The sequence below is a fragment of the Microtus oregoni genome, unplaced genomic scaffold (assembly GCF_018167655.1).
Source record: "Microtus oregoni isolate MIOR12 unplaced genomic scaffold, Mior012 000029F_ref0000214, whole genome shotgun sequence".
Lineage (NCBI taxonomy): Eukaryota > Metazoa > Chordata > Mammalia > Rodentia > Cricetidae > Microtus > Microtus oregoni.
The window spans coordinates 28,752,965-28,777,366 of record NW_024543088.1 but is presented as its reverse complement, the minus strand read 5'-3'; the positions used below and the strand labels follow the sequence as shown (position 1 = coordinate 28,777,366).

General features: G+C 39.8%; 1 protein-coding gene across 1 annotated transcript; it reads right to left on the bottom strand.

Moving 5' to 3' along the window:
• Window positions 1–1,080: 1,080 nt before the first annotated feature.
• On the bottom strand, window positions 1,081–20,473 carry Cldn16 (claudin 16). Its single transcript, XM_041678367.1, has 5 exons — window positions 20,327–20,473; window positions 9,814–9,916; window positions 5,909–6,073; window positions 2,081–2,272; window positions 1,081–1,214 (listed from the first exon to the last, which is right to left on the bottom strand). The coding sequence occupies exons 1-5, from the start codon at window positions 20,438–20,440 to the stop codon at window positions 1,081–1,083; spliced, it is 708 nt and encodes a 235-aa protein (XP_041534301.1). The 5' UTR covers window positions 20,441–20,473.
• Between the last annotated feature and the right edge of the window lie 3,929 nt (window positions 20,474–24,402).

Here is a 24,402-nt window from a genome sequence, read left to right as displayed (position 1 = left end):
TTTAGGGTAGTATAAGAGTATTTATGTTGGCCGTTTGAATTAGAAAAAAAAAACCGGAAATCTGATATTAAATTTTCTAGCCTTTTAAAGGACTTTATGATTTAAAAGAGTGAATATGTTGGAAACACACATGTATCTCATTAAGAGTCTACACTGGCTCCTTTAAGTGCTTATGTTATCTTTTTTCCCCCCTAAAAACAAACCCCATGCATTTCATGAGGATTTCTTCTGTAGATTTGAGGTTCAACTCTAGAAGAATAGAATCCATCTGTATTTGCTCCACTCTGAGTGTCGGCTGATGAGTGAGCTTCTTAGCTGGTGAATTGTAACATGGTGCATTTTGGGTGTTCAATCCATTTTGGAGGGACTCCCTGGTCAAGTCATTATACAGCAGAACATAATTTGACCACGCATAGGCAGATTTGGGGTGCTGTGAAAATTATCCTCTGATCTCTTGCGTTCTTGGGAAGACATCTCCCTTGACTCCAACATTAATTCAGCATTTGCCATTGACATTTCGAATGTGAAAGGGAAGTTCCCATCTGCAGCTCCCACTGGAGCCTGGTACATGAGGCTGGTATTTTCTGCTTCCATTTGAATACTATTTGAATATGGTATATTCTGATATACAAGTTTAAATTTAGAACAATAACCTTCCTTCAAGTTACGAAATCCCTGAGAATATAAAAATTGTGCTTTGAGTCGGGGAGAGCTAAGAGCTCCTCGATCCTTTCCAAATTAGAACCTTGGACTTGTTTTAAATTGCTTTGTGTTTCTGAAGCATCATTTCACTTTAATATCACCCTGCCATAATCTCCAAAGGCAACAAAGACACTTGAAACATATTTCTACATTCTATCAGCCTTAACTCAAAATATACCGAGACTGTGGGGGAACAGTAGTGAGACTCATAGAAGATGTGACAGCAAAATTAGTAATATTTTGATTGAACCAACAAATAATACATTGAATTTGAAATGTAAATAAATGCTCCAAAATTGATCACTTGTTTTTCTTAGTTTAAATACATTGATTGATTAATTAAACAATGTATAAACACAGATCAACATTTGGCCGATTTTACACCCTGGTGTCTACAGCATACATTTTGGCTGTCTCTGTCCGAGGGGCCATGTAGGACCTCACCACGGAAGTACCTGCCGTGGAATAGCGCTTCCTCATGGCATAGGAATAGTTCCTCTCTGGTATAACATCTGTTTCAAAGAGATAAATGCAGAGAAATGAAATAAATATGATCCACTTAACTTTCAAAAATAAAAAAATCTAGTCACTTTTTTATGTTTTTCTCCAAAACAGACTAAACACACCTGCACAGACAAACACATGTTTTGTGCACACACCACACAGAGACAGATACATACACACTCCACACTCATATGCATGCACACACATACATGCACATTCAAACACACAGAGTCATATACATATGCATACAGTTACACACATGCACATTCTCTCTGTCTCTCTGTCTCTCTGTCTCTGTCTCTGTCTCTCTCTCTCTCTCTCTCTCTCTCACACACACACACACACACACACACACATACATACACACACACACGAGTCTCAGTTGAAATCACCCAAGAATGAGGTTCTCAGTCTTTCAAACTGAAGCTTAACTTTAGATTGAAAATGTGGCTGATTTGTTTTTGTTTTGTTTTATGATGAAGATATTTTGGCATTTTGTTGTTTTTTTTTTTTTTAGAAAACTAAGATCATACATTAGGTTCCTACAAAAAAAATATTGATTGACCTTTAGTCAAGCTCTCCATTTACCCAGAAACATTAACTTAGTTGATTTAGAGAAGCTAGGTATGTAACAATGACCATTGTACATGAACTACTAGTGCATGTTTAGATACTGGACAGACTTGCAGCTCCGGGTTTCCTTGGCCACTAGCATCTACTCCTTGGAAATAAACCTTGAATGCTGCAATTGAGTTGTCTTTGAACAGCTGAAACTGTGAAGGGTATCAGAGCCATTTGGTCTGATGAGAGGTGTTTTCTTCGGATTGAGAAAGATGACCATAAAAGAGGAGCTCTTACTCTGCTTTGTCCTTACCTTTAAAGAGATACAAACAGAAGGTAAGGAGACCTCCAGCCAAAGAGCAACCCAAAGACCCAGCCATTCCAAGCCAGCAGGACCAGCCAAATTTATATTGGATCCCAAGAAATATATTGTGTATAATTAGAGAGGAACGCTCGACATAGACATCCACAGCATACCACACAGAACCAACAATTCCAGGGGCACCTGAAAGAAATGAGGTGGATCAGGAATAACACAGAGCATTCTCGAAATTTAAGTCACAAGGACCTGCTTATTGTTCAAAATGCATGGTGTCATCTGAAGCATTAGCATTGCTACGTGATTCATGGACAACTGAAGTCTGGACAGCTTCTATCATTGCCCTTCAGCATTTCTCTTCACAGAACTAAACGCTGAAATAAAATAACAAGTGCTCATCTGTTTCTGAAACTCTAAATGCTTGCTGGGATTTTTTTAGACGTTTCCCATTTTTCCAAACTTATTTTTGTACAGCCATGTATCACTTAACAAAGAAATTTGTGTGGTGGCATACTATACACCTGAGCTACTTGGCAGGTGCATGTGCCCACAAACACTTACACTCATACAAAAATATCATAGCTCATTGCTTCCGAAGCTACAGTGAACAAAACAAGTTGCAACTGAGGTCCATATCAAGAGACAACAGTGCAGGAAAAAGATGCAGCATCCGTGAGTGGGAGGGGTCTGCTAACACAGGGTACAATGCTTTACAAAAAACATGCTTTTTTATTTTTAAAGTGGAAGGAATACACTCTAAAATAATGGTAAAAATATATTAGATATAATATCTGGTGACATACTATACATTATCATCAAATACCATGTGTTATAGTTTTGATGTTCATCAGTCCCAACACTGCCACAACTGTATGTATGAGTAATGCTTTATGGTGCGATGATATGACAGTTACTGCATTGCTAGGCAAAATAAATTATTAGTTCCAGTATATTCTTATGAGGCTTCCATCATATATATGACTTATCTCTGAACAAAATGCCTATGTGGCTCATGATTATTTCATAGAAGAAAATATTTAAAACAAAATTTGAAAACAGGAAACACAGAAACACAAATAGCATGGAACATGTTTTCATTCTATGTTAATTTTCTTCTTTCTGAGACAGAATTTCTCTACACAGCCCTCACTGTCCTGGAATTGACTATGTAGATTAGACTGCCCTCAAACTCACAGAGATCCACCTGCCTCTGAGTGGTAGGATTAATGGTGTGCACACCACACTCTAGGACTTCTATGTTAACTTTAAATGAAAGGTATATGCCGTTAAAAAAAAAATTCTGTGTTTCTAAAACCCTTGTCTGAAGCTCTTCCGGATACATAATCAACACCTGCATGCAAACTGTGATGTCTCAGATACAAAGCCAACAGCCACATGCAATCATGTTCTCCCAGACATGCAATCAACAATGTAACCATGCTATCCCACATGATACACAGCCAACTTCCACCTGTAATCATGCTGTCTCAGGTACATAGTTAACACACACATGTAAACTGTGCTGTCACAGATACACAGCCAACTTCCACCTGTAATCATGCTGTCTCAGGTACACAGTTAACACACACATGTAAACTGTGGTGTCACTGATACACGGACAACACTCACATAATCTGTGTTGTCACAGATACACAGTCAACACTCACATAATCTGTGCTGTCAATCAAACACTTTGCTGTGCTGCATAGTTTTATGTCAACTTTATACAAGCTAGATTGTTCTGAAATTGAGAAAGTGAGAAAATCATATCTGGCAGGGAGGCATTTTCTGAATTAGTGGTTGATGGGGGAGGGACCAGCCCATCATGGCTGGTGTCCCCCGTGGGCTGGTGGTTCTGAGTTCTTTAAAAAAGAAAGTTGGCAAGAAAGCCATGAGGAAGAAGCCAGTAAGTAACATCACTTCATGTCCTCTTCATCAGCTCCTGCCTCCAGGTCTCTGCCCTGTTTGAGTCTCTGATATGAATTCCTTCAGCAATGGACTATGATATAAACGCTTTCCTCCCCTACTTGCTTTTGGTCATTGTGTTTCAGCATAACAATGGCAATCCTAACTAGGATTCATGCTATCCCAGATACAGAGTTAACACTCACATGTAAACTGGACTATCTAAGATACACAGTCAGCATCCATGTGTAAGTTGGGCTATCCCAGATACAGTCAGCATCCAAGTGTAAACCGGGCTATCCCAGATACAGTTAGCATCCACAAGTACACCGGGCTATCCCAGATACAGTCAGCATCCACAAGTACACCGGGCTATCCCAGATACAGTTAGCATCCACAAGTACACCGGGCTATCCCAGATACAGTCAGCATCCACAAGTACACCGGGCTATCCCAGATACAGTCAGCATCCATGTGTAAACTAGGCTATCCCAGATACAGTCAGCATCCACATGTAACCTAGGCTATCCCAGATACAGTCAGCATCCACATGTAACCTAGGCTATCCCAGATACAGTCAGCATCCACATGTAACCTAGGCTATCCCAGATACAGTCAGCATCCACATGTAACCTAGGCTATCCCAGATACAGTCAGCATCCACATTTAACCTGGGCTATCCCAGATACAGTCAACATCCATTGTAACCTGGGATATCCCAGATATAGTCAACATCCATTGTAAGCTGGGCTATCCCAGATACAGTCAACATCCATTGTAAGCTGGGATATCCCAGATACAGTCAATATCCACATGTAACCTGGGCTATCCCCAGCATCCATTGTAAGCTGGGCTATCCCAGATACAGTCAGCATCCATTGTAATTGGGCTATCCCAGATACAGTCAGCATCCATTGTAAGCTGGGCTATCCCAGATACAGTCAGCATCCATGTGTAAACTGGGCTATCCCAGACACGGTCAACTGGGCTATCCAAGATGTACAGTCAATACCCACATGTAAACTGTATCCAGTACTGTTCAATTCAGTGTGCTAGGGACAGGAAGGAAACAAACAAATCCTATTTACAAAATAAAAAAACCCTGCCTTTCCTTTCTAGTAATGGATGTACTGTATTCCATACCATGTCAAAATGAGCCAAGAAATTACATTCCTTTTCCATTTTGACTAAAGCCTACAGATTAGCCTTCTAACAACAGACTGGCTTTAAATGCTAGTACAGGGGTTCCACTATCTGAAGTACAAATTGTATATCAAAAGTCAGGTCTAAAAGAGAAAGGTGACAAGTGAGAGACAAAGCAATATGTGGAAAGGGTGTTTTGAAAAATATTTCCCCTGTGGGAAAAAAAAAACATATCTTCCCTCCTTGAGGGTTGGTAATATTTATTTTAAACATTTTTGGGTTTATAATCTAAGTGTTCATCCAAGCAATTCAATACATAACCCTTATAAAAAAGTATGTTACCATCACTTTCTATAATATTGTTACATTTACCAACTAATTGTAAAATACCTCTTCTCAAACTTCAAAACAGAATGCATGCTTTAAAAATCTATGTGTACGGCAGACTATTTCTGTACAATGCTTTCAATGCTTAGTTTTTTCAGACCTCTTAATTTGGCTATATGTTTGACTACCTAAACAGATTTCCTTCAGTAACTTGAATGTTTGTTTTACTGTTTTATAAAAAGACAAGAGTATCTAGTGACATCTTCAAAAATTTTCTAGAACAAAATTATACAACATTAAGTTTCACTGGTATATATAAGAGCTGTCCACTGTGAGGCAGGTTATGGATAGAGGTTTTTAAATGAGGAGAAATGATAAATCCCGGTAGCACAACTCAAGAAGGATCAGGGACTCACAGTCTCTGACCATAACAAACCAAGCCAGTACCTGCAATAAGTAATGTGGTCCCGGCAACAAAACAGAGGCGGTCTTTAATGTGTGGCTCATCAGGTAGGAATTTCACACAGTCAAGACCCAGGAGCAGGGTGATAAATCCAAATCCAGCAAGGATGTTCGCGGTAATCATCAGTGCTCGGGTTGCCACCAACTTCACTGGGAGAGCATGGAGTCACAGTGGAGAAAAGAAGAGACATAACTCTCACAGGAATATCACAGAATGCAAGGTTAGACACAACATAAGTCCACACATATATTTCAGAATTGGTGTTTATATAAGCTTCAATATGAGTGCTATCATTTCTCCAGAAATTCAAAACTGCCATGAAGCAACTGCAGTTACACAAACTTCTACATAAGAAGGGATGGGGATATGGCTCAGAGACAGAAGACTGTGCTAGTCCAGGAGACCTCATGTTTCATTCTAAATTCTAAAAACAAAGGAAATTACACCCAATAGTGTATGAACTACTGCTATGTTACCTGGATCACAGGAAAGATGAATACATTTATTCCTTTTACTTTAAACTAATTATATTTTATTTTCATTATAATCTGAAACCTTCTTGTCTTTAAGTCGTTTTTTTCCCAATGAGGAGATAAAATTCTAGTTTATTTTTGTGGAAATGCAGTCAATTTTCCCTGTCCAAAATTTTAAGATGTGTATAATGTACCTGCAGAAAAAATAAATAAATAAATCAAAGCATGAAATTTCCTCTTACATTATCAGGAGGTAAATATACCCTATATGTGGTCTTATATTATTATATAATATAAGAATATAATATTCTTATATTTCTACCAACTGTCCCCATGACAGGATCTGGAATTGCCTAGGAGACAAGTCTCCAGAAATATTTCTGAGGGATTATTTTGTCTCTAGGCCTGCCTGCAAAGGATTCATCAATAAAGTTAATTAAGATGGAAAACATCTATCCAAAAGGTGTGCAGCGCCATTTCCTGGGCTTGGGTCATGGGCTGCATAAGAAGAATGAAGTGAACTGACCACAGCATTCACCCTACTCTGCATCGCAACTATGAGTGTAATGGGACCAGCTTCCTCAAGTCCCTGTCACCTCAGCTTCCCTGCCTCAAAACTAAAAGAAAGACTAAGAGAAGTCTAAGTTTTATAAGCTAGATTGCTTATTGTCCTTTATTTCAACACACCTTCTTGATTATCTGTGGCATATCTCCAACTAATGAGAAAACTTTGGCCCATACAAGGCCATTAATGGCATTAGGATGGATACTCTGACTTCTTCCACATCTACATGGGCCCAGGTTTCCTCTTTCTCTAAAGCCTCTCCCATTTTCTGTTCCATACATAGAGTCTCTGTGAAACTCTAGGACTTGAGCCCACATTCAGTCTGGTTCCAGGAGGACAGATGTGCAAGCAAAGTGTTCAGGTTAGCTATAGAAAAATTGCATTTGGAGGAGATTGAGTTCTGGCTACCAGAAGAGAGTGAACATTCTTATATGGGGTTGTTCAAACTATCTTTATGAAGAGAAGTCCCTCAAGACAAGTGCCCATCTAGGGTCACACACCAGGTATAGGTAGACAGCACAAATTGCAAGAGTTATCTAGCTCGGATCAATGAATTTAGGAGAAACTGAGGAGACCAGGACCTTCTTGCTTTCATTGTTTCCATTGAGAAGTCAGGTGTAATTCTGATAGGTCTGCCTTTATATGTTACTTGGCCTTTTTCTTTTGCAACCCTTAATATTCTTTCTTTATTCTGTATGTTTAATGTTTTGATTTATTATATGACAGGGGGGCTTTCTTTTTTGATCCAGTCTATTTGGTGTTCTATAAGCTTCTTGTATCTTCATATGCATAAAGAATACAAGAGATGGAAGATAAAAGAAGTCCAACTCAAAAGCTCAGAAAATATCTTTTATCTTTATTATTTTTCAGTTTACTCATTCATGGTGTCCCAATTTTTTGTTTGTATTTTTCTCTGTTTCTTTGAGGGAATTTTTCATTTCCTCTTTAAGAGACTCAAACATTCTCCTAAAGTTACTTTTTAGGTCATTTTCATCTGCTTCATCAATATTTGGTTGTTCATGTCTTGCTGTTGTAGGGACACTAGTTTTTATTAGTGTCACATTGTTCTTTATGGTATTGAATGTGTTTTTTTCTTGTCTACCTATATTTTCCTTTGATTGGTGTATTTTGGGCTGTGTGTCTAGTAATCAATCTTCCAGGTGGATCCAAGGCTCAAATGGTGGCTTTTCATGATATAGTCAGGGCTATAGTTACAATTACCCTGGAGGTCACTTGATGTTCCCAGAGGTTTCTCATTGAACCCAGGGGTTTGCTCTGCAATCCAAGGGTTCTTTTAAACTTGATACCATGGAAGATGCTTGCTTGGGGCTGCTCCCGCTAAACTCACTCCCTTGGGTCTGCTTTGGCAGAGGTCACTGTCTCAAGTCTGCTACGGTGAGGTCTCTGGCTTGGGTCTGTTCCCTCAGTGGTGACTCCCTTGTACACAGGCTCCTGTGGAGTTCGTTGCCACTGGCCTGCTCCAGCAGAAGTCACTAGCTCAGGCCTGCTTTTTGGGGGTTGTTGCCTTGGGCCTGTTTTGGCAGAAGTCTGAATAAATGGGTTTGTTTCCTACCCTGAAGACCTGAGTTGAAGCCCTCCGAAGCTCAGAAAGAAGGAATAAACTAATTCTCTGACCTTCACAACTGCACCATGGAATGTTCATGCCCCCCACACACACAAACATAAGAAAATAAATAAATAGGATGGTAAGCAAATAATTAAGAAAATAAAAAGTTTATGTTTGTCTTGTTAGCTTTGTCTATGCATTGCATTTCTGGAATAGGCTGAAAGTCTGTTATAAGCTTCTAGTCATCAAATCATGTTGGTTATTTTTCTGTGTGTGTATGCATGTGTATTTGTATGTCTGTCTATGTAGATAGAACCAGCTGAATATAAGGGGAAATGTAATAAAATGGCCTTCTAAATTATGGCAAAAATATTTCTGACACCTAACTCCCAAAATACAGACGAAGTTTTTTGTTGTTGTTGTTTTGTTTGTTTGTTTTTTGTTTTTGAAAAATGCTCTGCTTAAGTGTTTTATCCTGCACTGAAATAAATGTCTGGGGTAAAATAGCATACACAATACCCTCTTTTCATTTACCTTTTCATGGAGCACTACCAGCCATTATTGTCTCTGAAAGACTAATAACACTTTCCTTTAGTCACAGGTCTGGTATTTCTTGGCAAGGTTCAAAGTCCTAAGTAAATAAGTCACTGCCTTGGAGAAGGATTGAGGACATCAACAATGGATTGTTAATTTAAAAGATTGCTTTATTTATGTAAACATAGCCCTGCAAATATTGAGGTAGGATTTAGAATTAAAAGAAAGTAAGATGAAAGAATTGACTCCAACATGGAGGATGATGATCCTCTCCCGTATCCTCTGTCTGTCTTTGATGCTGTCTCTCTGCATCTCATACTCTATCTTAGCAAATCTTCAGTTGAAAAAAGAAAACCCAATAAGAGTTCTATTTGAGCTAAGTCATAGTTGAAATATATCTATGAATGCTATTCATCTAGGTTGTCAATTCTAATCATAAAATTCACAGCACCGAAAGGAAAAGTTTCAACTATTAAAATATTTACTATAAGCCTCCTGTATCTTAGGCATTGTGCCAGGTCCCTTATTACATAGTTTAGACAATATTTTCACCATAAAGGATTTTACAAACTCAAGGGGAAAGGTGAAATATTATAAACGTTTCAATTCACATTTCAAAAATGACACCCATTTCTAATTGCCAATATTTCAAATTGGAGCATTAATACCATACAACAGTAAGCAAAACCAAATAAAAATTTGAGCTCAGCATCCCTTTCTGGCAAACAAGAAGGTTGGTAGTATACGTACAGGAATGTTCTGCATAGATTGAGTCATACTCATCACAGGTGCGAATCCCATCAAAAGCATTTGTGACGCACTCCCACCAGAGGCCTCGGCATTTTGTGCTCACCTGGAGGTGAGAAAAGACACTGTGTGAAACAACATGAAGCCAACTTCATTTCCTCTTGGTCAAATGGAAGCTCAGTTATCCTATTTGCTAGCCAAGTACAGTGGTTACTGGCATGATTAGAATTCTATTTATGACTGAGTGATGGTGGCACATGCCTTTAATCCCAGCACTTGGGAGGCAGAGATAGGTGGATCTCTGTGAATTCCAGGCCAGCCTGGTCTACAAAAGCTAGTTCCAGGACAGCTAGAACTGTTAAACCAAGAAATTCTGTCAAAAAAAAAGAAAGAAAGAAAGAAAGAAAGAAATCTATTTATATAAAGCAATGCATGTTAGGAAAGTTTCTCTTAAACAATGACAATTAGACAATTAAAGGCTTTCTGGGCCAAGAAATGAATTTCCTTCCTGATAAGCGGGGGTTTCTGGAGAAATAAATCATGGATGGAAGGACTAAAACAAGAACTAAATCTATTCTTCTGTCTTTGAGTCATGCTTTAACCTAAAGACAATCCATTTCACTTCCGTGTCCTAACATTTACTCATAAATAAATCTATAAAACAATAGATGGGAATGTTAATGTCTCAAGTCTGTCAGTAATGCACATGAATTCATCTTCATTACAGGCATTGACTTTCATGAAGAAAGATGCTGTTTTATATGAGGTTCATAAATTTAAAATTAGCAAAGAAAACCAATAAATGATTAAGGCCCCAATAAATGACTGAGAATCCCTGATCATCTTCCTGGCTGTTACACTGACATATTACAAATGTTTAAGCTATGACATGAATATAAAGGAACTGAGAAGTAATCTAATATAATTTGACAGCTGTGCACCACTTTTACTCAGATTTGGCCTGCAGATGATAATGTCCACTTAGAGCAAAGCAGTCCCAGTGCCCCCACACTCTGATCCTTTATTGGTGGACTGGAAGTCACCATAAACTTTAACCAAAACAATGGTAAACATCTCAGCAGACAGCAGCTTCAAGTATTCTTGACAGAGCTCATGAATATGGAGCAGAGACAACATGATTGTTTCTTCAGATTCAATAACATATCCTATTACCTTGAAAATCTAAAGCTAGCCTAGAAAACGTTGAAAGTTACTGTGGAAAGTCACATTTTAAACCCCATCCCCAAAGAATAAATAACAAAGGAAGGGGTGTTGAAATGGTAACCATGGGAAGGGAAAGGACAGAAAAACATTTTCCCCCAAAAAAAAAAAAAAAGAAAATCACATTGAGGTGAGCACAGTGACACGGTAACATGAGCACTCCCAAACCCTTGCCCGTGTTCTGCGTGCGACTTGACAAAACTCTGCTGATACTCTCATTATTGCTTTCTGTGTAAAATATTTATAATTGGCGGTGATTAACCATCATATTGAGTTCATACTTTGAAGAATCTGCTGTTGAAGTATATTATCATGTAATTTGTTTCTTAAAGAGCATTAATGAAATATTTACAAATAAGGACATGGAGAAACAGGGAAGGAAAAATACTGTAACAATTTAGTCAACAATAATACAGGAGACAAGCTGCAACTTAACCGCAGGTGTGTGTAATTCCAAGCCTTGCTTGTGGTATACTTACAACAAAACTATGTCAAAGCTAAGGTATCCAGTACTTGGTACTTGAGTGTTGAGGACAGCCTTTGGTGAAGTGGCCCTTATGTGGGACCTCAACAAAGGTATAAAAATCTGATTTGTTATCCCATGCCCACTCTCCTCCCCTCTTGAGTCTCTGACTATGCCAAGCCAAGCCAGAGCAAGACAGCATGCGAGATCCCTCCTCTTCCTTTTAAGAGATTGTGTCCACAGACAGAAGCTGTGTCCTAAGGCAGGTACTCCAAAACTGGTAGTGGAAAGACTTCACACAACATGGACCTAACTTGATTCTCATGCCAAGGCTCTCATTCTTCAAATCACCACTTGGGCAGCCTGTCCCTACAATGCTCTAGATTTTATGAAAGGTTATCTGACTTAGAGAACACAGTGGTCAAGGGTCTAATGAAGAAAACCCTGATACAACGATTTCTAAAGAAAGATATGTACATATACATGTATATGAGCATAAGCTTTAAGTACAAACTGACATTATTAATAGCTATGTTGTAACCTTGGGCAAAATCTTCTATGTTTTGAATTTCAATTTCCTCACCCGTACAAGGGAAATAATGACAAGGTTGTTAAAAGTATTAAAAATCAGGAGCTGGAGAGATGCCTCGAGAGGTACTGAGTTCAAATCCCAGCAAACACATGGCGGCTCACAATCATCTATAATGGTATATGATACCTTCTTATTATATAAGACATACATTTAGATAGAGTATTCATATATATATATATAAGTAAATATTTTAAAATCAAACTTGAAAAACTATTAAAAATTACTAATCCATATTATAAATTATTAGTGCAAATAAAAATGGTAGTGAATTTCTAACACTGTGAATTAAGCCATGGCTATATTGGGTTTCACTGAAAATGATGACAGTAAAAATTGTTAGATATAATAGAATGAATGGCAGCCTTCTAAAAGATTCAACCGTGACTATGACTGTGGCCCTGATTGCAGATATAGCTGAAATAAAGGCCTGAAAAGAAGATGTCACATTGAATTGTACGGACAGAGTCTGAACTAATGGATAATGGTGTCCTTATCGTATGTTCACAAATGGAAGGCACAGGCAGAAGGGAAGGAAACAACAGGAACACCGAGTGATGGCAGCCACACCATACAAGTCACGGACAACTCACAGCCATTATAATCTGAAAATATCCAGAGCAAGTCTCCCTGGAGCATCAGAGGCAATGAGTGAAGCTTTGCAAGGATCTTGATTGTAAAGTTTGGGCCTTCAGGACAATGAGAGATTAATTTCCTCACGGTCATTTGTTATGGCAGCCTCGGGAAACTGATATAGTTGGGTACATACATACTGACACACAAGACTCTGAAGGAAAGTAGGCTTTGTTAGTGTCCACGTCCTCAGTCTCTCGGCTCACAGGTTTGGTTTATTATAACTTAAATGGCACACTAAGGATATGCAGGCATTGTTCTGTAAGCAAACAGTGAATTTTCACATTTTTCTACTGTCTAAATCAACTGGGAAAACATCCTTGCTACACTATACACGGCTACTCCTGCTATACATGGTGTAATTCACACACCATCCTTACTACTAAGGGAATTCAGCTATAATCCAGTACTGGTGTCAATTTCAAGGCTATTGATCATTTACCCGCCATGAGCATATTTCGAGAAGCAATGAGGTCATTAGAGGAAGCAAGGAATCCAGTTTCATTAGGCATTAATGCTAGGGGCACACCATTAAATCCCTTGGCATTCGCACTCGGGTAAGAGACGTGAGAATGGGGGCCATAATTAACTAAACTTCTGTGTTAATACAGCACTTACTGCAGACACCCTTAAAGGTGCCTTTTTACACAAAATGCAAGGTTAAAAGACTTTTATGCTATCATTTTAGGAAAGCCCTCCTTGCTACAGGCCATCGCTTTCACTGCCTGTGATAAAATGACTTATTGGGAACTGTTTTACGAGGTAAGCCAACAGAAGTTCTCGAAAGCCTTAAAATAAGGTTCTTTAAAGGCTAACTAGTGCTTAAATGGTGTAGCTAACCTTTCTTACAGGGCAAACACTATAAAATCGGAACTAAGAACTTCAATCTCGCGGGGTCATTTGAAATTGACAATTCTAATTTTGATCTTATTCCTTTTAACATGCAATCGACATGTTTAGAAATAACCCAGACAGCAATGCTGAAGGGATGTATGTTTCAGTGACGTCACTGCTCCCCAGAGTGAGATGTGGATCATTTCCCACACCAGGAGATGAAGTTCTCCAAAGCATCCACAAAACAGAAGCCAAAGCACATCTCCCGACAGCTCGCCACTACTCAATGTGGAGAGATGCACAAACAACCAGACACTTGACTTCTCTTGCCCACTTGGTCAACTTCATCTCCCAACCTCCTTGTGGATGGCAACATTTAGCAAAAGTGAGTGGCTGCTTGCATCGAAGTGGAGTTGCTCTCATCGTGTTCCGGCAAAGTCCATTCCACTCACACACAGTGGCTTTGCCTGGCTCCTCAGTACCTTGAACTATTCAAACTTGGTCACTACTAAAATGGTGCTCCTTTCTCTCCACTTGTCAAATTTCTACTAGGAATTCAAGCCCCACCCCTTCAAAGACGTTCCTTTTTCTATAAGGCATCCCCTACGCTCTTTCTAGCTCAATTTTATCTCCTCCTCCTTCGTGATTCCACAGGAATTTATAATGCCATGTTCTAATCTGTATCACTGAATGCTTGTTGTGTGCTCACTGGCAAGTCAACTAAAGCTGGGAATGGAGCAACAGCAGCGTACATGTGGCTCCTTATTTTCCCCCTTCTTGGTGTACAACAGATGCTCCATTGATATTTACAGAGAAAAAAGGCTATCAATTATTGTCAATGCACACAAATGCATGTTAACTCTGCTTTGACATCTGAAGTCCAAAGCGGTCAGTGCTAAACAATGCACTTTTTACTTCCTAGGTACTTATGTTCAGTTGTTAATTTTTTCTTTTGGTTTGATGCAACAGAGACTCAGTGAGTAGCATAAGCTGTCCTAGAACTTGCAGTGATCCTCCTGTCTCACACTCTTGTGTTCCGGAATTACAAAGATGGATCACCACATAAATGCACATAAAACAAAAGTAAGCAATTTATTTTTTTAAAAAAAACATTTTCCTTTATTCTCTCAGTAATATGCTACATTTTGTAACACATTCTCCCTGAGTTCATGTATACAAATGCATCCTAAGTTCATATAATGTGGACCTCATTGCAGGAGGAAATCATGAGCTGCACAGGAGTCCATGCATAGTCCCAAAAGTCTGCTAAAAGAGCTTGAAACCGAACAGGAGGAAAAACTGGTAAACTAGTCTATAGATATAATATATAATAATTTTAATACATACTTTATGTCTGGAAGAATCATAGCATCAGTAAGGCAAGTAGAAATCCCAGGAGAAAACCTGATTATGAGGGTGAAATAAATTCTAATGTGAGCAATCTTCATTTGAAGTAATAAAAATTTAGTCATAATGGTGCTCAGAATAAAGCGATTTCCAGGAAATAATTAACAAAAAATTAACTGGAAATTGAATCATCCTATATAAACATTTTTCCCCTCCTGGTAATGAGGGGACCAGCAACTTTCTTAAGAAGTATTGTTTCTACCCCTGTAAGAAAATAAATAAATACACATCCTACAAGATAGTTAGCGTCATAATAATGTGATTAATCCTCCTAACCCTTGTCCACTGTGAGCATTTGCTGGTAGATAGATAACTTCTGTTATAGCACCCCATTGTCTGCCTTGCTCCTCAAGTAAAACAATAATCTGTCATAAGTATGAAGCTGGGCAAATCACTGCCCAGAGAAATAAACAGCATTAGTCTAAGAGAATCAATAGAAGAAATGAGGCCAGAGCTTCATTCTTCAATCTCTCAGTTCAGTGGGCATTACACAAAATGTCATCTCCTCCCCCCAGAACCAGACAAAACAATGAACTATAAATTAATCATAATATATCTGACATTTATCGGCTGATTTGTGTTTACCTGGTGCTGTGGTAAATACTTTGTAATCCATGGACTCATTTAATTCTCATAAGAAGCTATGTCAAAGGAGTTACCATTCTCCTAGTATAGGGGAGACAAAGGGAATTTAACCTGGGTACCTCTGGCGTTGGGTATAGTCGTTATTATATACTTCCCCATTGAAGAATTGTTTCGGCCACCATGCTAAGCTAAGCCAGAAAAAAATGCAGTGTTGTAGGGAGCATGTTCTTTGACTTCAGTGTAGAAATTCGTATTTCCATTTGAACACTGGGTGAGTGACCCCATAATCAAGGCAGTGACTTCAAGTTGCTAAGGTGAATTTCAGCCTGGCTTCTTCCTTCCCATTACATTCTCTAGCAGAGGCAGTCAGTCCCCAACCCCATCCATCTGAAACAGAGTTTCCTACATCTTTCCATGTCCTTCTACACCAACTACCAATATTATTTACATGACTATTGTTTTTCTCCTGATTTTTGCAAATGTCCTCTAAATGGTCTCTTCATAGCCCCTTTGGCCCCTTGAACCATCTGCCAGGAGCAGCCAGACAGGCTGATATTTCTAAAAGGCATCTATGTATCTGCCTACAGTGGGGCATTATTGTCTTTAGCACTGGACCTATATTTTACATACCACTTTAAGACTTTGATTACCTTGCCCTATAATTTACTGTCTACATCAGGAAATGTGAACAATACAGCAAACATACAACACTCTCACGCTGATAGCTCTATGCATTCCATTTGTTCAGCTAGGACACGCTCTGCTTCTCCTCCTTCTCTTGCTTTTCCAGCCCTACTTTAGAGGTAACTTGCAGGAAGACTCCTCTGATTAGCCAAAACAGTGCATGGTGTTCATTTACAGTTGCTCATTATCAAATACGGGACTTGTCACACTGAACTGTAGCAGTCTGTGTCCTTGACTATACTGAGAATCACCTACAGGTGCTTCAGAGAGCACAAGCCAGGTGACCAGACACCTGCTGTAGTGAGAGCCAAGCTGTAGATGCTGAGGACTCTTTGTGGGATGAGAGGACATAGGAAGAACAAGAAGACCAAATGAAGGAGAAGAGATGAAAGAGAAGGATAAGAAAGGTAAAGGAAAGAAATGAGGAAAAGAGGGAGGAGGGAAGAGAAAAAAAATCAAAGGATGTGGGGGAGATATTGAGGACAGGGCTGTGGAAGGTAGGAAATGAGAAATGAATATATGGAACAGAGTAAAGTTAGAGACCATTCACAGCAAACTTCCAATGGAAGGTTTTTATGTTTTCATTTTTTTTTTTATTGAGAAAAGGAAAAAAAAGTTTCCCCCTCCTCCCAGCCTCCCATTTCCCTCCCCCTCCCCCTCCCTCCACTCCTCTCCCCCTCCCCCACTCCTCTCCCCCTCCCCCCACTCCTCTCCCCCTTCCTCTCCAGTCCAAAGAACGGTCAGGGTTCCCTGCCCTGTGGAAAGTCCAAGGTCCTTCCCTCTCCGTCCATGTCTAGGAAGGTGAACATCCAAACTGGCTAGTCTCCCACAAAGCCAGAACATGAAGTAGGATCAAAACCCAGTGCCATTGTCCTTGGCTTCTCATCAGCCCTCATTGTTCGCCATGTTCAGAGAGTCCGGTTTTATCCCATGCTTTTTCAGTCATAGTCCAGCTGGCCTTGGTGAGCTCCCAATAGATCAGCCCCACTGTCTCAGTGGGTGGGTGCACCCCTCATGGTCCTGACTTCCTTGCTCATCTTCTCCCTCCTTCCGGATATCTTTGGTCCCATTTAACTAACCATTGATTGCTCAGGGATTGCAGACAGTCAGGGAATCCAGACGTTAAGAAAAAGGTGACAAAAGGACCATGGAATTCAACCCCATCTTATATTTGAGGGAAGAGAACGGAAGACAAATGGTGTTATTTCCCTATGAGAAGGCAGCTAATAGGAGCTAGACACTGAGTGACAACAGGCTTACAAAACCTTCCACCCAGTCTCTTCAGCCCCCAAATCTTCCCAGGAACAGCAGACTTAAGGATTTAGTGAGGGCAGAGAGTGGCTCAGCCCAGTGATAGGGCTATGTCCACTGTTCTTCCTGGGTACTGTTTCTTTTTTCCTGGTTCTTTTATTAAATAAAAAGAATTTCCCCTTTCAAGGAGGGTATACCATACATAGTAAAACCAAAGAATATCTTTCTTCGTGCCTTTCTTTGTGCCTCCTATTTTGACTTACATCCTTTCACAAGCCCAGGACTTTTTCCCATTCTGTATTTTTGCCACACTGTCCTGTTATCCAAAGCCCCTGCTGCCACTTCTCGCCTTGGAAATCGCATCATTTGCAGGCTTAGGTTGAGAGCCTGTTCTTGCATAAGACCCATTTCAATGTGCCTAATGGGGAGTGACAGCTTTATCAACTCTGCTCCAGTGCTATTGTGCTCATTTGCTCCTCAAATATGAACTGATCTGTGTCATTTGTTATAGTTCATGCTTATCTTTTTTCCCACCTGCGCTCAGTGTCCATTCCTGAAAGGCAAGATGCATTCCTGCTTTATTGTTGCCTCTTTTAGTATCATAGGCACAACGCTTCTTCACGACATACAATTTATGAACTTGCCAAGTTGAACTAAACCGTAGAACCAATTTTCCAACCCACATGTTTATACTAACAAAGTCATGAGCCAGAATACTTTGTCTGCCTCTTCAAATGTTTTCATTTACATATTTTTATCACACTTACTTCCCCCCTCACCAACAATTGCTTAAAGAAAGTGGAACGCTAGTGTGGACTAGTGGTGGTAGGCAAAAGAGAGAACACCTACATGGGTCAGTGGTGGCCAGCACCTTTACACTTTTGCAAAAAAGAATCACTTTTGTTCCGGTCAATTAAAGAAAACATTAAGAGAGATTGATGGCCCTTTAAAAATATTGACAGATGGAGATCGTTAAAAAAAATAAAGTGGAGGCAACTGTGTACAAGGTACTTATCACAAGTAGACTCTTTGGAGAACACATTTCGCTGAGAGGAAAAAGATGTTAAGAAACTATCAACTCTTTCAAGGTTGGGATTTACTTAAAACGCATAATCTGGACTGCTCATCTCATTCATTTGAACTGGTGATAATCTTGTACCATGTGGCTGACAGATGGACTGACAAAATAAAATCAAAGGGAGATTCTGCTGCAGTGCCAGGGTTCCTGCCTCCCTCTCAGCAAGCCCGACTTCTTAAAACTCTATTTCTTAACGGAGACGGTTAACAACTCTCTCACTGGGAGCCAAAAGACTTTCAAACTGCTTTAGAAAATATTTAACCAATGGCTTTGGATGGGATTTTACATATTTTAAAAGCATTTTTTAAAACTCAATTTAAAGTGTGCTCAAGTGCAACATATTTCTCTATTGATCACCCCTGACTGGCAGCCTGAATAATGACAAACTAATAGAAGCTGGGTGTTTGATCCGCACTCTCCCCTGAGCACTGTCCAAAGGGCACAGTTTTTTCTTCATTACTGTGCAAATGCATTGTAGCCCAGCTCTCCCTGCAAAGCGGACAACCCAGAGGACTTCCATGTTACAACAGTTTTTAGAAACAAGCTCTCGGCTTTTAAGGAGGCATTGACAACAGCATTGGTTTTGAAATATCCCATAGAAATCAGAAGAAATTTAAACACACACACACACAATGAAAAAGGTTTCACAACAACATAAAAAAAATTGTGAGTTTCACTAACTCCAACTTGAGAGTCTAGTAAACAGAATTAGAATAGAAACATATCTGTTCCCCCCACCCAATCTTCCCTAGCCTTCATAGACATGAGGCTACAGTATTCGTAGGTGCAGACCATTCCCCCAGGGTACACAGATAAAAAGAAGACAGATTAACCCTTTACTCTTCTGAGTACCCCACTTCATGAGGTGTATCTGACCTGCATTCTCCTCAGCACTATTAAGGAAAAGCAGGGAAGGTTGAAGATTTGAATTCTGTTCAACTCTGCCCATAACCCTGTTATACTACAGGAAAAAAAAAATCTGAACTTTGCTTCTTTTCCAGTGAGAAAAATATCAGATTCCCAAGTGTAAGTTCGCCCAGCCATCTCACTCCTAAGCAGTAGTACCTGCTATGTAACCATGTTTAAATGAAGTTCTTAAGTCCATGTCTGTTTCTGAGCACTGAGATGCACTGGAAAGACCATTACCCTGAGGGTCTTCTACTCTGAAAGTATCTCTTCCCCATGCTACACCAACTAAGTAGGTTTTATACCCCTTGAGTTCACTTTCCCAAAGGCTTGAGATTATTAGCTCCCTTTCAAAAGAATTTGCACAGAGTTGGCTTGTTCAACACTTCAGGTAATTAGCTTTGCAATGTCTCTCTCAGAACTCTGAATTCTGCCATCAAGATTGACACATGTATCTTAAGATAAAATTAAAAAGGCTGTGACTGTCCCAGTGCTCAGCTTGGTATATAAAAAAGGGAGGGGTGGAGGATTCTGTGGCAGACATTAGATAGGTAGGTAGAGAGAGAGAGAGAGAGAGAGAGAGAGAGAGAGAGAGAGAGAGAGAGATTATGACTTGTGAAAATGTACCCTTAGGAGAACAGATGGATTATTTAGTTACCTCATTTGTGAAATGGGGCAGGAGTACTTACTGCCTAACCACTTAGTGCCAGGGTTAAACAAGCTAAGAGTGTTAAGACTCATTAAGGATCAGTTTACTCTTGCTGGCTATCTTTGCTTGCATTCATCCTGCAAAACACCTTGGTTTGTGTGTGGCCATAAGGCCGACAGACATTTTAGATCCAGATCAAGAGTACTGGCTGCTTACCTCCAGAGAGTCATCAGCGTTCACCATCCAACAGTCGGTCCAGGTTGCCACAATCAAAAACGCAGTGGAGCAAAGGGCCAAGGAGCAGGCAACATACTGAAGAAGATCCCTCATGGCAGCCAGCAGACAGGGAAGGGACGCATGAGTAGATGCTGGCCCACTGGAATGCTTCGGATGCTATTGGCCTCTGATGCCAGTACCTAGGGATGAGAGCGCCCAGGCTTTTGCTGTTCCTCACCCCTCTTCTCAGCCCCTTAAACTGCAGAAAGACTTGTGCAAACAAGTTGTAATCGAGCGAGGGTCCTGGAGGTCACTATCCAGCAGCCACGCTGCCAATCAGAAGCCAGGGCAGGGGAAGAGCTAAGCACATTGTGCATGGAAGAAGGAGCCGTGGCTGTGGGCTAACTTGAACCTGTGGTCACAGAGCCCTGTGGCTGTGCCAAGATGGAGGACGGAGGATGGATTCCAGGCAGGGCTGGAGCCTGTAAACTGATCTTACTCAGCCCCTTGGGAGAGGGAGCTATTCTCCTCCCCCTTAGAAGGTGGCTATACGGTTGACCGACTGCAGTTTTATTGTCCGACTGTTTTAATATTCCCCGACTGCCTTAGACAGACAAGTCACCAGAGAAAATATGCTAAGCAGGTACTAGCTCAAGCGAGTTCACATTCCAAAGTCTTGGGTAGAACACTTGGCAGGAGGCAAGGCCCAAGGACCCTGAGCTTTCAGGTCAGGGCTGAGAACTAATGTGCATCTGTGAATCATTGTTTTATCTTTATTGATACACGGTGTTTAGACACACTTATCGAGAAGAGCGTGGTTCGTTTGCTTGCCAGTTAAATAAAACCCCAAGATCCTACGCGCAAATCACAGAAAACAAAAAGTCAATGAATTTCAATGGTACCCAAATGTGTGGCAAATACAAAATACAAAATTGTATTTAATTATTTCCTGTCTTAATGCAAGATATGGTCTTCATGAGTGTGTGTGTGTGTGTGTGTGTGTGTGTGTGTGTGTATGTTCAGCTGGCTTACTGTACTAATGTAAAATATATTCATGAAACCATACTAAACGATTTACAGACATGATACTCCACAGATAAGATGCTCCACAACATCTTAAGAATACATCAAAGAACCCTTTGTACTGGATCCATAGCTCCTAGAGCAACAGTTCTCAACCTGTGGGCCTCTTCTTCTTTGGGTTCAAACGACCCCTTCACATGGGTGGCCTAAAACTATTTTTTAAAAAAACAGGTATTTACATTACAATTCATATCAGTAGTAAAGTTACTGGTATGAATTAAATTAGCAGAACAAAAAATTAAAAGCTATGACCTGTAAAGAAAATTAAAAGTTATGAAGTAACAACAAATATAATTGGGGGGGGGTCACCACAGCATGAGGAGCTGTATTAAAAGAATCGCACCACTAAGAAGGTTGAGAACCACTGTCTTAGAGCAACAGCTTATGCGGTTTTTGTCTGGTTTAAATGCTCACTTCTAAGTCAGTACAGGCACTGTAGAAAACGATGGAGGTTCCTCAAAAAGTTAAGGTATAAAAAAAAATCAGAGCCGGGAGATGGTGGCGCACACCTTTAATCCCAGCACTCGGGAGGCAGAGGCAGGCGGATCTCTGTGAGTTCGAGACCAGCCTGGTCTACAGAGCAAGTTCCAGGACAGGCTCCAAAGCCACAGCGAAACCCTGTCTCGAAAAACCAAAAAAAAAAAAAAAAAAAAAATCAGCATTCAAATCTTGAACAGACTTCTTCACTTGGTCCTTCATTTCAGCCGAGATAGATAAAACCTAAGGGTTCATTAACTGAGGACTACATGGTATATATATACCAGTTTCTACACGAGGTAATACCCTTCAGCCGTAAAAATGATGAAATCCTGACATTTGCAGTGACCCAGATGAAACAGGAGGTGGTTAAATGAAATACTCCAGGCACAGAAATGAAAGCACTACATGATATCACTTGTTTGCAAGATCCCCCAAAAAGTTGATTTCAAAAACAAATAAAGTGGAATGGTAGTTATAGGAGCTGGAAAATGAAACAGGGAAGGCTACAAACAGTAGGAAAAAATTCAAGTGGTCTGTTTTACAGCAGAGTAACTACGGCTACAATAATATGTATTCCAAAATAGCCGGTCAGGTTGTTGAGGGTTCTCATCACAGAAAAATGGTAAATGTTGAATGATCGTGCTACTGACTTAGATTTTGGTCATTATATACTCTATACATGATGCTTTGGTCAGTGACTTATTATCATTCAAATATTTTAGCTGTGTGTGTGTGTGTGTGTGTGTGTAGGCTAGTGATGGTTTTTCAGGAATCAATTCTGCCTTTCAACCATGGGTTCTCCATGGACAGAATCCAGGCAGCCAGCCCTGCCCTGCACCTTCTCTTACCTCCCGAGCCATCCTGGTGGTCCAGTGACACTTCTTAAATAGTTATATGTTTCCTGTGCGAATGAAGACACAGTCTTCATGTTTGACATACTATGTGGTATGACTAAGTTCTGTCAATACTGTTTTGGGGGTGCTGGGAATTAAACCCGGCACCTCACTCCTGCAAAGCAAGTGCTTACTGCTGAACTATGCCAGCAGAAGCCTATATTATAACTTAAATCTATTTGATTTTTTTCTTGCAATTAAGTGGTTTTTTCAACCTCTTTAAAGTTCAGATCTTCTTGATGGACTTAAATATTGACGATTAAATTTATGCAATGAATACACCCATACTTTTCTTTCATTAATCAGTTCCTTAGAAACGTGTGTAAATTTGCCTACTCTGAAGCTTTGGTTTCCAGAAAGGAAAGGTAACATCAACAGTACTACCAAAAGCTATTGACAGAAACCTCTCTTGTTCTTTTTCTTAGTTATGTTTCTCTCCATTTGAGCCACACCCCTAATCCTACCCCTTGAAATGTTAAGGGATAACTATCGATTTATCCAAGTTCTGAAGAAATATTGGGCTCTTTTCCCCACCCCAAACTACGTTGACTAACCACATGTTTTGCATTTATTGGTTTGGCAAAAGAATGGACTGTCAGGACTGGGCGTGGTGACTCCTACCTTTAAGGAGATCTTCGTGAGTTTTAGTTTCAGGCCAGCCAGGGCTACAGAGTGAGACCATGCAAAAAAGGAGGGAAAAGTCTGACATATACACTATAATCAATACCAACCCATTTTAAAAACAATTTTCAGGGGGGTTAAGGGGATGACTCAAAGGGTAAGAGCACTGGCTGCTCTTCCAGAGGATGGAGTTTCAATTTCTAGCACCTGCATGGATGCTCACAACCTTCGGTAACTCCAGTCCCAGGTGATCTAATGTTCTCTTCTGGCCTCCTTGCACATGGTACACAGGCCTACATCTAGGCAAAACACCAACACACATGAAAGACAGTTCGCAATAATGATTTTGTCTTTTACATTTCCGATTACAAGATCATAAAAGACTAGGAATCAATAGCAACAGTGGTAAAAATTAACACATCCAAAAATTCCTTACATTATTATCCTTATCTCATGGATTAATGTTAGAAAAATGTGTCTAATGAAACATCAACACATGACCAATCCCAGTTCTCTGAAAAGCATCCTAGCATGCTGGAGACGACTGAAGTTACCTCTACTTGGGTGGGTAGCTTTTATGGCTTTAAGTGACTTGTAGCCATTAGGTTAAAAAAAAAGTCTTTAGAAAAGTTTTAGTTCATCAGAAAGGCTTATATATGTTAAGGTCAAAGACCTATTATAGTAAAAATTTATTTGGCATAGTTACCATGCCACAGAAAGTGAGATGAGGAGAAAGATAGTGACGGAGGAGTAGAGAGTGATTCCAAACGATCATCATTCAAACAGAATCAGTTATTCAGATATATCAGTTCATGGCTGGATTTTCTTATTTCTCGTTTAGTAATATTTGGCCATAGAATTTAAAGCAAAAATGTAACAAACTTAGAATTTTTTTTAAAAAAAACCTTCAGGAATATGTGTACAGAAATGTCTAGGGTAGAGTGCTTGCCTATTATCTACAAAACCCTAGGTCAGAGCCAAAGCAGCACATAGCTGTTC